A 13,154-nucleotide genomic window follows, 5' to 3' on the forward strand; every position below is an offset into this window, starting at 1 on the left:
GCCTAAGATGCATGCTTCTAAGTTATATAGACAGCAGGTCAACAGGGGTGGGTTTGTCTTACGTAAACCCAGCGGATTTGGCACGTCACACTGGTTAGCACATGGAAAGTAAAACTGGAAAGTCTCTCTTTCTTTCTGTATCTGTCAGTCAAATCTTTGGACACACCTACTGAGTTTTTATTATGACTGTTTTCCACGTTTTAGAATAATAGTGAAGTCAAAACTATGACCAAACCCAAATGGAAGTATGGAAATGCTGTGACCACAAATGCTACATAGATAGATAGATAGATACATATAGAACTGGTGACAACTAACCATGTTTACAGTTTTCACAGATGGGGTTTTGACACTGTCAGGTTAAGTGAGATAAATGACTAAGTTCCTCTGATGCCCCACATGGGAAGAGGAAAAGCGGTGCAGAAATGCTCAAAGTCTGTCACTTCCCACCCAGCCACTGGAGCAAGCTATTTTATCATAGTTATCCCTTCAACAGGTCCCCAGCTAATCGACATCCATACGTTTTCTACATCTGGAGTAAAACGTTTTCCCTTTCAACATGGACATTGGGTGATCATTCAGGTAGGAAACACTGCCGCCGTGTGGTAACACGCCAGTTTTGGAAATGCAGGTTTTGGAAATGGTAAATGGCGCTTCTGAGCTACTAGTTTAAAATTCTATTCTTCAGTTGTTGTTGCTGCTGTTTTTGTTTTTATCTCAGACAGATCCAAGACTATGACCCAAGCGTGACCTCGCTGTATTTTTGCATGCTATTTTTCTTTAATTACTGCCAGTAGAAAAACATAGGTTTTAGACAAAATTATTTTTGCACTCATATTTTAAGAACAAAGTGGTTTACGGTTTACAAGTCAATGTATATTTATTTATAAGGCTTTTGACTAATAAATATGGTTTTAAGTTTAAGTTTAACCATAAGTTTAATGTTTACAAATCTACCCTATTCCTATTTTTCCTTTATATTCATTATTGTATTGAGGAAGAACAACATATAAACCAAAGCCATTCATAGTACCAAAAATGTATAGTTTAAGACATCTTATTTTCATTATTATATTATAGTGTTTATGCATATTCATTATGTGTATGTATATATACACACACACACATGTGCACTACCAGTCAAAAGTTTTTGAACAGTAAGTTTTTGTTTTTTTAAAGAAGTCTCTTCTCCTTACCAAGCCTGCATTTATCTGATCCAAAGAACAGCAAAAACAGTAAAATTTAGAAATATTTTTACTGTTTAAATTAACTGCTTTCTATTTGAATATATTTTAAAATGTAATTTATTTCTGTGATTACAAAGCTGAATTTATAGCGTCATTACTCCAGTCTTCAGTGTCACATGATCCTTCAAAAATCATTCTGATTTGCTGCTCAAAAACATTTATTATTATTATTATGTTGAAAACAGCTGAGTAGAAGCTTTTTTCAGGTTTCTTTGATGAGTAGTTCAGAAGAACAACATCTATCTGAAACAGAAATCTTTTGTAACATTATAAATGTATTTAGCATCACTTTTGATCAGTTTAAAGCATCCTTGGTAAGCAGAAGGTAATTCTTTTGAAAACATAAAAATATTACTGTTCAAAAACTTTTGACAGGTAGTGTACAGGTATGTGTGTGTATTTACACAAACAGAATAAATATACACAGTACACATACATATATTATTATTGGATGCAATTAATTGTGCTTAATTGTTTGACAGCACTATTTTAATGAAATAAAAGATGGCAGCACTTCCAGTTTAAAATCAAACCCTTTAACAAATAAAATGTTAATATATAAAATAATTTATTAATTTTATATTATTAATATATTTAAGCTACTAAATAAACAAAGCAAACTTTTGCAAATGAACAAAAAACATTGTTTAAATTTGCTAGTTTTTGTAATAAAATAATAAGGTTTAAAATAAAAATTACTAAATAACATCGTTGATTGTTTTATTATTGATGAAATACAACATACAAATCAGACATAGTACATAAAATGTATTATTTTTTTAAATAAAGTGAGATGTAAAATAAGAAAAATAATATAATATGACACTTACTGAGTAAAACCATAATGTAAAAAAATAAGTGTCGAAATAATAAATAATGTCTCTGATTTTTGCATATTCATTGCCCAAAGCGGAAGTTTCATTGTGAGGTCACGTTTACGTATTCCACGTCACGGAAGTCGCAGAGATGATCCATTAGCGTCCTAAAACCGAGCTGAAAACTTGGGCTATCGGTCTTGTAATGTTACGGTACTTTCCAGGATACAGACTCAGGACTGTCTCGGTCTAAAAGAGAGCCGAACCCTCTCGAAACCGGAGGTGCTGAGTTGGTGGGCGAGCCTGCCTGCCGTTTTGCAGGCTAGCTCGCTAGTTAAGTAGCCAGCTGCCTTGGCGACGAGCTGAGTAACTAATCTCAAGACAGCCATCGAGGCAGCTCGCGGTTATTTCATTTTACTGTCGCCTTGTATTGTGTAGCCATGGCAACTCGGCGACTGACCGATGCCTTCTTATTAATGCGGAACAATGCAATCCAAAACCGGCAGATTTTGGCTGAGCAAGTGAGTACATACGACCCCCGTCGTACTCTGAATACACGTAGCAATGCTGCGGTGAGTCTAACGTTCATTGTCTGAATTGATTGTTTTCGCGTGTGTGTGATTCTCAGCTAGCTAGACAACAACCCTAGCTAGCGGTGTTTGTTGATGTCAACCGGTCCAGTCGGTTGTCCAACAAACGTCAGTTGTTTTGTTTGCCGTGTGAGGAGCTGGCAGGTCTGTGCAAACTGGCTAGCTGTTCATCAAACACTTCTTCTCATACAGTCGCATTCTTTTGATTTACCTCAACACACGGGAATGAAATTTACTAAAAGGTGATGGTCGTGCTAGTTTTGTCGACGTTTAGCTTATCGATTTTTCCAGGGACCCTAAAATATGATGGTCCTCTTTCTGAATTATGAAGGCAGTTGTGTGTTTTAGTGTATGAGGATCCATTTATACTGTGTGTGGAACAAAATTAAGCATTATATTATAAAAGAAGTTTATTGGCTTTTGTATTGTCATTGTGGCCAATACAAGTGATGTAAATATTAGCAGTTGTTTCCTGAAGAGAAACATTCGCACGTTTTTGTAATTGTGATTTATTTCCACTATAAAAATGATTATTAGCGATAAATCACAAGGTTAATAACTACTTTTTAGAAAACCGAATAAGAAAGTAATGTCAAATTCAATATATTTTACTGTTCATTGCATTTATTTGATTAAAAATGTGACCCTGGATCACAAAACCAGTCATAAGGGTCATTTTTTCAAAATTGAGATTTATACATCATGTGAAAGCTGAATAAATAAGCTTTCCATCGGACACTATTTGGCTGAGATACAACTATTTAAAAATCGGGAATCTGGAGGTGCAAAAAAATCAAAATATTGAGATAAATAAACTGCCTTTAAAGTTCTTTAAATAATGTTCTTGACAATGTATATTACTAATCAAAACTTAGGTTTTCATACATTTACAGTAGGAATTTTACCAAATATCTTTATGGAACATAATCTTAATTTCCTAATGATTTTTGCCATAAAAAAAACAATAACTTTGACCCATACAATGTATTTTTGGCTATTGCTACAAATAAACCCCAGCGACTTAAGACTGGTTTTGTGGTCCAGGGTCACAAATACAGTAAATCAGCAAAGTTGCAAAATAATATTTTAATTTACAATAACATTTCATTACTCTATGATCCAGCATAATTAATTTGCTGATTTGCCACTCAAGAAACTTTTCTTAATATTATTTAATTTAATTGTTGTTGTTGTGGAAACATAGATTTTCAGGATCCTTTGAAAAGAGAGTTAAAAAAACATTTCTTTGAAATAAAAATATTTAGTTTTTACTTTTACTTTTGATGTTTAATATATGCTTGCTTAATAAAATCATTAATTTTTTTTTCAGAAATGGTTCTGACCCCAGACTTTTGATTGATAGTGTAGGTTAGCTTTTTTTCTAGAAATGTGGTCATACAAAAATTATTTTAATTAAATATTTATCAATGTTGAATAGTTTGTTCGCCCAATTGCAAAATAGAATGGAATTTTAAAATAACTAAATCTTTTTAAAATCACAGTTTATACCTTTATGTATCACTTTCCATTAAATGTCTCTAAGCTGTTATACCTTATTTTTATGCATTTACAAACATAACTCTAGTTATGCTAGCTACCTTTCTAAATATATTTCTGAGACTCTTTGATGCTGTAATGTTTTTCCCATTCTAAAATGAAACTCCAGAGAAAGGCAGTATGTTTTGTCTCCCAGTCTTCCATAGATCTTTCCTACCGATAAGCTATCCATCACATTTTTCTTTCTCTTTGATGCTGGTGGGCGGTCTGCTATCCGGCATGCTTTTAAATAGTCCTGTATCTTTATGGAGTATTGATTGGGTCCTGACAGACGATTTTGTATGTTTGTCAGCGCATTATTTGGAGCTGTAAGAACTAACTGAAAGTTACTAGCACGGGCGTCATTCTGATCCTATATCAGTCATATATCATGCCTGCTTGTGTTTTGTCTGGTGTAGTGGCTTCATTCCTTACCATCTGCTTGCATGTTGATTATTTATTTTTTTTCTTTTCTTTCCCTGTTTGCATGTCTTGTGGTCTAGCTAAGCACTTCTTGCTCTGCCTTGCAAAATCCTGACAGAATCTTCTGCTGTGCATTGCTCAAATCTACAGTAATCATGTCAGTGTGGGGTGTTTTGGGTTAAAAATAGGATTTATATTTCAGCTTAATTTTTTATTGCATTTTATAAATTCAGTAACATTGAAAAGTACTTTGTTTTTCCAAACCTAATATCTTATTCAGTGAATTTATGAATCAGTAGTACAATTATGCAGTAGGATTGAGATGTTAGAGTTATTGGGCTGGAATGGACAAATCTTACATTATAGCAACATGATGCCACATGCACACATGTATTTTTTTGTATCTATGTATTTCTGTCTTCTACATTAGCATATAATCTGCAATTTAGAACAATTTGCATTTACTGGTTTTTGTTCCTGATTTGTCCAGTTCTGTCCAAGTCCTGCTGTCAGTCTTTTTGATGCTGATCACTGCTTTTTGTCTTGGGCTTCTCTGCTCTCACTCCTCATGTCCCTCACCTTCTCTTCTATCTCTCCTCTCATTGGATGGGACATCGCTGGGCTCTTCCAATCACATTAGGAGTTTGATGAGGTAACCTTGATGTTTTAGCATTCCTTTGCTAAGCTCTGCCCCCTTGGTTACTGTTGCTAGCTCAGATGAGCTTTATAGAATGTCAATGGAATTAGTGTTAAAGGGATAGTTCACCCAAAAATAAAAATTCTGTCATTAATTACTCACCCTAACGTTCCAAACCTATAAGACCTTTGTTCATCTTCAGAACATAAATTAAGATGATTTTTGATGAAATCCACATTTTTAATGAAGGGGCACAAAAAGTATTCTCGTAGCTTTATAAAATTAAGGTTAAACCACTGATGTCACATGGACTATTTTAACAATGTCATTACTACTTTTCTGGGCCTTGAACGTGGTAGTTGCATTGCTGTCTATGCAGGGTCAGAAAGCTCTTGGATTTCATCAAAATATCTTCATTTGTGTTCTGAAGATGAACGAAGGTCTTACGGGCTTGGAACGACATGAGAGTGAGCAATTAATGCCAGAGTTTCCATTAAGTGAACTGACCTTTTACCAACATTAAAAACTTACTTCTGTGTGTTCATTTATGAACAAATGCAAAGCATAGTTTTAGCCACAGCTTGCATTTTTTTTAAAGTTTTGACAGTGTGTATCCTTTCCTCGTTGTACACTTTTAAGGGACCAACATTTTATTGTATTTTTCTATAAAATTGCTTTAAAAACCATAAAAAAGACTTGCATTAGAAAAGAGAAAGAGCTTGTATGATAAAAAAAAAAGTGGTACAGTCGAAGAATAAATTAGGATTGGTTGGTGCCATTTTTAAGGTGGGGCTTAGTAAAGGATCAGTTTGTTTAAAATTTTAACACTTTTTTTACACTATTTACTCCTCAGCTTTCATTAAATATCTTGTCACCTTTATTTATATAGCCACAGAGATGACTTACTGTATTTAAATTAATTTCACAGATTTTATCAAAAAATGTGAAATGTGATGTTTGCTGTCATTTTTCTCTATTAGTTGGCCGATGACCGTATGGCTCTGGTGTCAGGCATCAGTTTGGATCCAGAAGCTGCTATTGGTGTCACGAAGAGACTCCCGCCTAAATGGGTGGAGGGAGTGGATGAGGTAATTAGAAGATTGTTTTAAAGGGGTCATCGGATGCCCATTTTCCACAAGTTGATATGATTGTTTAGGGTCTTAATGAAAAGTCTATAATATACTTTGATTAAAAATTTTCAATGGTTGTGTAAAACAACACAGTTTTTACCTTGTCAAAATGAGCTCTGCAAAAATCATCCTATTCTGAGGGACTGTTCCTTTAAATGCAAATGAGCTCTGCTTGCCCTACCCCTCTCTTCTCTCTGTGGAGTGACAAGCTGCTCTGCGAGATTGTTTACTTTAGCCACATTTAGCGCGTTTAGCCGCAAAACTTGCTAACTAGCACGTTATTAGGAAAGGTGATTGCAGAGATTCATATAAAAAAAAACCCCTTATACTCACTTCTGCTGTAGGTGAAGCTGGATCACGAATGATTCGCCGAACATAGACACATTTATGTAGACCGGGAGGCGCATTCCCTTCACAAACAAATGTAATCCACTGCATTTTCAGTGTCTCAGATGTCGGGAGTAAATGACGACCACTATGTTCATTATTACATCCAGCAACACAACACCTCAATCGCTCAATCTGAGATATTCTTACATCTAACTTGCATTACAGTAGGGGTCTGAGGTAACACACTCATGTCAATCAACTATTGTAGGAACGGACTCTGTCGGTGTGACACCACAGATTAATTTAAAACCACTGCATGGATTTTTGTCATAATAGGGGTAGATTTGTACATACACTGCCAACACACATTAATGTTCAAACAACATGTAAAAGTGCAGTTTGCATCCAATGACCCCTTTAAGTGATCAGTGACGTTAAAGGAATGTTTCAGTTTCAAAACAAGTTAAGCTGTACTACCTGCATCAGTGGCATGATATAAATTACCAGAGATATGTAGACTCATCCTTTCGTTTGAACAAAATGAGCAAAAAACATGCACAGTAATACATGTACAATATTTAAAATAATAGAAATAATAATTAATCAAAGAATCTTGAAAAAATGTGTAGTAAAACATGTTTCTTCAGCAGTAAATCAGCATATTAGAATGATTTCTGAAGGATCATGTGACACTGAAGACTGGAGTAATGATGCTGAAAATTCAGCTTTGCATCACAGAAATAAATTACAATTTAAAATATATTCAAATAGAAAACGGTTATTTTAAATTGTAATATATTACAGATTTTACTATATTTTTAAGCAAATAAATGCAGCTTTGGTAAGCATAAGAGTCTTTTTCCAAAAACATTAAAACATTTGCAGTATCAAGCAGCAAAACAAGCTGTTTTGTACAGCTAAAAATAGCTGGACACGCTTGAGACTGGATGTCACACCCATAAAATTTACAAATTTTCAAATTTTCTTGCAGGAAAAAAGGTGGCTAGATATTTGACTTTCGCATGCATACTTTCACCCAAATAAGACCTCTATCCATAGTCAACAGAGTGAACAGTGAATTCCTTGTTCTCATAGATTCAGTATGAAATCACACGTATACGTCAGAAGATGAAGGAACTGGCCAGTCTGCACGACAAACACATGAACCGGCCCACGCTGGATGACAGCAGTGAGGAGGAGCATGCCATCGAGATCACTACACAGGAAATTACACAGGTATAATACACACACACAGAGAAATCGTGTTTTATTACAGTGCCATCTGTTATAACTAAAGAGGTTGAAGTGGACACACAGAAGAACTAGAGCAATTAATCACTGCACACATCATAAAACAGATTTTTCATCTGTATTGAGTCTGATATGTGTCTGTAGATGTTTCACAGGTGCCAGCGGGCCGTGACGGGCTTGCAGACTCAGAGTCGTCATTGTACAGAGCAAGAAAACAGGCTCTTGACTAATGTGGTCTCCTCACTGGCCCAGAGCCTTCAAGAGCTGTCACTCAACTTCAGACACACACAGTCAAGCTACCTGAAACGTAAGTGTATGCAAATACAAACAAAAGATATATGTTAATCAATAAAGGAACATTAGCTTTTACCTCATTGTGTTTATTTTATGACAAATTGTTATGATGCATCTTACTTTCATTTATAGGTATGAAAAACCGTGAAGAAAGATCCAAGCACTTTTTTGACTCGGGTCCTCTTGTGGAGGACGATGAAGACGTTGCGCTATATGACAGAGTGAGACTATTTTACAAATACTAATATTCACATGTTTTTTTCCATATTGTTGATTAAACCAGTCACTATTGCTTTTACATTTTTAGCATTATTATTGGAAGCAGATAATAGATTAAACATACTTTTTTTAAAATTAGTGGCATTGGTTAATAAGTTTTTCCTTGGCCAGTAAGCAGTGCTGATAAATTTACTGGGTCCACTGTTGGTTAGAGTGTTTTTATTAATGTTTTTAACTATTTCTTTATTTGTGAAAAATATATAATAGGATTATAGAATCAAGAAGTTGGTCAAATGTACATGTTAATTTTATAGATTTTTTTTTTTTTTTTTAATCAACTTTGAAAATTTTTTCATATTGTTAAATTTTACAATTAATTATTTCTAATTTAGCTGATTTAATGTACATTTAATTGCAACTTTTGTTATGTAATAGTGTTTTATTTTCAGTACATGGCTGACATCTGACTTTGGAAATGTCTTTTTCACTCTTTCAGGGATTTACAGATGACCAACTAGTGCTGGTTCAGCAGAACACAGTGCTGGTAGAAGAGCGAGAGAGAGAAATTCGACAGATTGTTCAGTCCATCTCTGACCTTAATGAGATATTTAGAGATCTTGCTGGAATGGTTGTTGAACAGGTCAGTGTGCTTGTTAATGGAAAAAAAATAAACAAAGATGTGTTTTCATATACACTAGCAGTCAAAAGTTTGAATGTCTATTTTAAAGAAGTCTCTTCTGCTCACCAAACCTGCATTTATTTGATCCAAAGTACAGCAAAAACAGTAAAATTCAATTTCAAATAACTGTTTATATTTTAATATTATACATATTTTTAAAATGCAAATTATTCCTGTGATTTCAAAGCTGAATTTTTAACATCATCATTATTCCAGTCTTCAGAAATCATTCTAATATTCTGAATTTGCTGCTTAAAAACATCATTATTATTATTATTATTATGTTGAAAACAGCTGAAAAGTAGTTTCAGGTTTCTTTGAATAGAAAGTTCAGAAGAACAGCATTTATCTGAAATAGAAATCTTTTGCAACATTATAACTGATTTTATCACTTTTGATCAATTTAAACCATCCTTGCTAAATAAAAGTATTAATTTCTATCATTTCTGTACCAAAACAAAAAATTCTAATTAAGATCTTTGAATCTTTCTATTCTTCAAATAATCCTGAAGGAAAAAAAAACAGGGACAGCAAATTAGAATGATTTCTGAAGGATCATGTGGCACTGAAGACAGGAGTAATGATGCTAAAAATGTAGCTTTGATCACAGGAATAAATTACATTTTTAAAAATATTTTCAAATAGTAAATATATTTCAAAATGTTGCTGTTTTTGCTGTACTTTGGATCAAATAAATGCAGGCTTGGTAAGCAGAAAAGACTTCTTTAAAAAAACAGTAAAAATCTTGCTGTTCAAAAACGTTTGACTGTTAGTTTGTTTTTATATATTTAATTCCCTAATGTATTTGAAACTGATTTAATATGAACTATGTATGAATTAATAAATAAAAACATAATTTTAAATGTGGTTCAAACACAAAATAAATAAAATGATCATTCCATAAATATGCAAAATATTTTTTTTTTATTAAATATGCATTGACATTAACAATGTCAATTAAATTCAGGGCACAGTCCTCGACAGAATCGACTTCAATGTGGAGCAAGCTTGTGTTAAAACAGAGGAGGGACTGCAGCAGCTGCAGAAGGTGAGGCTCTTATCAAGCCTGATTATGTGTGAAACATGTCAAAGGTTGTGTCTGCTTACACATACAATTTCGGTCATTTGTTGTGTAATATCTAATATTAATATGTAATATTCACATGACACTTACAAAAAGTAATATTACATAGTAGAAATAGAAAGCACACTCAACTGTACTCTTTCCTTTCTCAGGCTGAACAATACCAGAAGAAAAACCGCAAGATGCTGGTCATTTTAATTCTCTTCGTCATAGTTGTTGTTCTAATACTTATTCTGTTTGGGACAAAGTTTAGGTGAATCATTCCATGGCCTCTGAGAGGGATCTACATGTATGTATGAGAGAAACTGATGTGTGTGTGAGTGGGTATGCATGCTGACTTTCAACACCATTGTTTGTCAAATTTGGAAGGTGCTTATGTTTTAAATTACCAGTGAAGCAGATAAGGACGCCCCCTGCTGGCCACCGAGTGCAGTGTGTGGAGACATTCATGTGTTTAACTCTGTAGTGAAAGGCAGTGTTAGTTCTCGATTTCCTTTCAGAGAGCCATTTTTCTTCATTTTTTTCACACAAGCACAGCAGGTAGGAGCATGGATGTGATATGGCAGCATGTTCATCTCAACTGCTCTTGTCATCTAATTTGAAGAGTAATTGGAAAATGATCATGTTTGGGTGAATCTCTTCAAAACCATTTTCAGGTTATATTTCAAACAACAATATTGCTGAAATGGTCATGAAAACATTGTTTTGTCTATTAATATTGCACATCTCCCTCTCAACTATTATTACTTTAATGCAGAACTAAATTATTTTAAATCTAAATTTAAAAATACAGTTGCAGAATTACAGTATTTTTTACTGTATAACAACTGTGATACAAATCTAATAGGAATCACCATTGAGAATAATGGAAAATAAATTAGAATGTTAAAGTAAATGAGATGATATAATATATATAATTCTGAATATATATGTGTTTGAATGGGGTTAAATGTCACCTGAACATGTTGGTTTCATTCAACATCAGAATTGAGCACTGAACAGTGAAAACCTGTCATAAGCTGCCTTTGAATTAGACCTCGCTTGTAGGCTCGGATGTGTGTGTTTGAGCCCAAGATGACATGATAAACTCTGTTTTCCTGTAATTTAATCTGAAAATTTTCCAGTGTGTGTGTGAGAAGAGAAGCTCTGACACTCCAGGCAACCATGGAGGAATTTACTGACTGAGGAATGAGGAACGTGTACTCAAAGCATTTACCATGTTCAGTTTTTAATCGTTTTTTTTTTTTATTATGTGGTAAAATGTGTATTGGGATTATGACAGGTGTTGAATGAACTGAATGTTACATTGTCCTTTACAAGCATCCATAACTGAGAGTTAGATCCTCTGCACATCATGTGTTTGTCTACGTTTTAATGGCAGTGTTGTTGTCATAATATCAGTATCATTTCAGTGAAAAGCAAGAGTGATTCATCAAGGTTTTATTTGCTTCACTCTGTTTCTTGCCTTAAAGAGTGAACATTTGTGCGCTGAACTTGGATGTTTTTAAAGCTTTCCTTGTCCATGTTTCATTGGCTGTTGTTGTCACTACCGTGTCATTCAGTCTGACCTTTGAACTTAAATTGAACTTTGACCTTCAGTGTCAGACTGTACAACTACTGTTCCCTGTACAAGATGAAATTATTTATTTTAGATGCAAATACATGTACAGAGTTTATGGAGTTCTATTGTTGTCCGTTGGTAGTCCAAAGTCCATTTTTTTTCTTTGTATATTGTAATGATGATTTACCTTTTTCCTGTCCTTTCAAAAATCAATTCCTGTTGGCTTTTGTGAAGGGTAATTGCATCACTACTGTATGATGGGGTAAAATCATGAAGTTGACCATATTCTTTTATAAATACAGAGACTGTTTATTCTTATTTTATTTTAGAAGGTTTGAAGAAATATAATCGCACATTCAAGGCTAAAATCCATTTGATGTGATTTACTCCATGGTTTTGGCGTGAAACCCAGTGTGAATATAATATTTTTTTTCTGCCATTACGGTACTACTGTATGCTATCTGAACCTTCTGTAAACGCTGAACTGGTTTTTAATGAAATTAAAACAAATATATATATATAAATGCGCAGGTTGTGTGGTATTTTATAAATGCATTGAACCATGAATGTTTTAGTATTTTAGCATTCATTGATTTACTTTACAAACATCGCCTGCTCCCAGCTGCATAATTTTGCTTAGTTTGGGCCTCTTTCATCATACTATATAAGCCTGATATATTAAATACGACACAAAAACAGACATATGCGCATGTATACTATATGGGCCATTTTACATTTGTGAAAACTGCTGTCCCACAACCAAAAAACACTTTTAAGTATTAATTAGCATTTAAGTATTCAAATCTTAGATGTTTACTAAGATGATTTTATGATGTACTGAAGCACACAACAATATTTTAAATGTCAGTAAGCTTAATATGTATAAAATCATCATTTAACTGGTACTTGCAATTGGGAGATTGCTGTCCTGAACCCTAAAACCTAAATTTATGAAAATGATGCTGAAATAATTTATGCATTTTATTCCATGTTTTTAAAAATATATTTTTGATTTAAAAAAAAAAAGTGGTTTATTTAATATTTTCTTTGTAAATTAAAAAACTTTATGTAAAAAAAAAAAAAAAAAAAAGTGTCCCACATTTTCATGTCACTACTAAAACACTATGTTTTAGTGCATTAGCTAAGACTGATTTTAACTATACCCCTACATTTATGATCAGGAAATATTTCCTCTCCAAGGTGAGTAGATAGGCCCCATCATTTGAGGTAAATGAGTTCAAAAGTCTGAAAAGGAACATCACTACCGGACTCTTTTTCTGCAAATAAGCACATTTTTGACAGTTATTTCATTACATTTTTATGTGTACAAACTGTTCAGAACTGGGCTAGGTATCCAT

General features: G+C 33.6%; 1 protein-coding gene across 3 annotated transcripts; it reads left to right on the top strand.

Moving 5' to 3' along the window:
• The first annotated feature begins 2,172 nt into the window (after positions 1–2,172).
• Positions 2,173–12,320, top strand: stx16 (syntaxin 16). 3 transcript variants are annotated; one of them, XM_051112955.1, is made up of 8 exons: positions 2,173–2,634; positions 6,229–6,336; positions 7,804–7,944; positions 8,104–8,266; positions 8,386–8,474; positions 8,969–9,112; positions 10,119–10,199; positions 10,388–12,320. In XM_051112955.1, exons 1-8 carry the CDS (start codon positions 2,503–2,505, stop codon positions 10,490–10,492), a joined length of 963 nt encoding a protein of 320 aa, XP_050968912.1. In that variant the 5' UTR covers positions 2,173–2,502; the 3' UTR covers positions 10,493–12,320. The 3 variants fall into 3 exon arrangements, with proteins under 3 accessions (XP_050968912.1, XP_050968913.1, XP_050968914.1); XM_051112956.1 differs by having other exon boundaries at positions 2,173–2,583; XM_051112957.1 differs by lacking the exon at positions 2,173–2,634 and adding an exon at positions 2,650–5,263.
• Positions 12,321–13,154: the final 834 nt, after the last annotated feature.

The sequence above is a fragment of the Labeo rohita genome, chromosome 6, assembly GCF_022985175.1.
Source record: "Labeo rohita strain BAU-BD-2019 chromosome 6, IGBB_LRoh.1.0, whole genome shotgun sequence".
NCBI lineage: Eukaryota > Metazoa > Chordata > Actinopteri > Cypriniformes > Cyprinidae > Labeo > Labeo rohita.

Coding starts and splice junctions, on each gene's coding strand:
- stx16 (XM_051112955.1), top strand. CDS start 2,503: ATGGCAACTCGGCGACTGACCGATGCCTTCTTATTAATGCGGAACAAT. Junction 8,475..8,968: donor ACGTTGCGCTATATGACAGA/GTGAGACTATTT, acceptor TCACTCTTTCAG/GGATTTACAGATGACCAACT. Junction 10,200..10,387: donor GACTGCAGCAGCTGCAGAAG/GTGAGGCTCTTA, acceptor TTCCTTTCTCAG/GCTGAACAATACCAGAAGAA.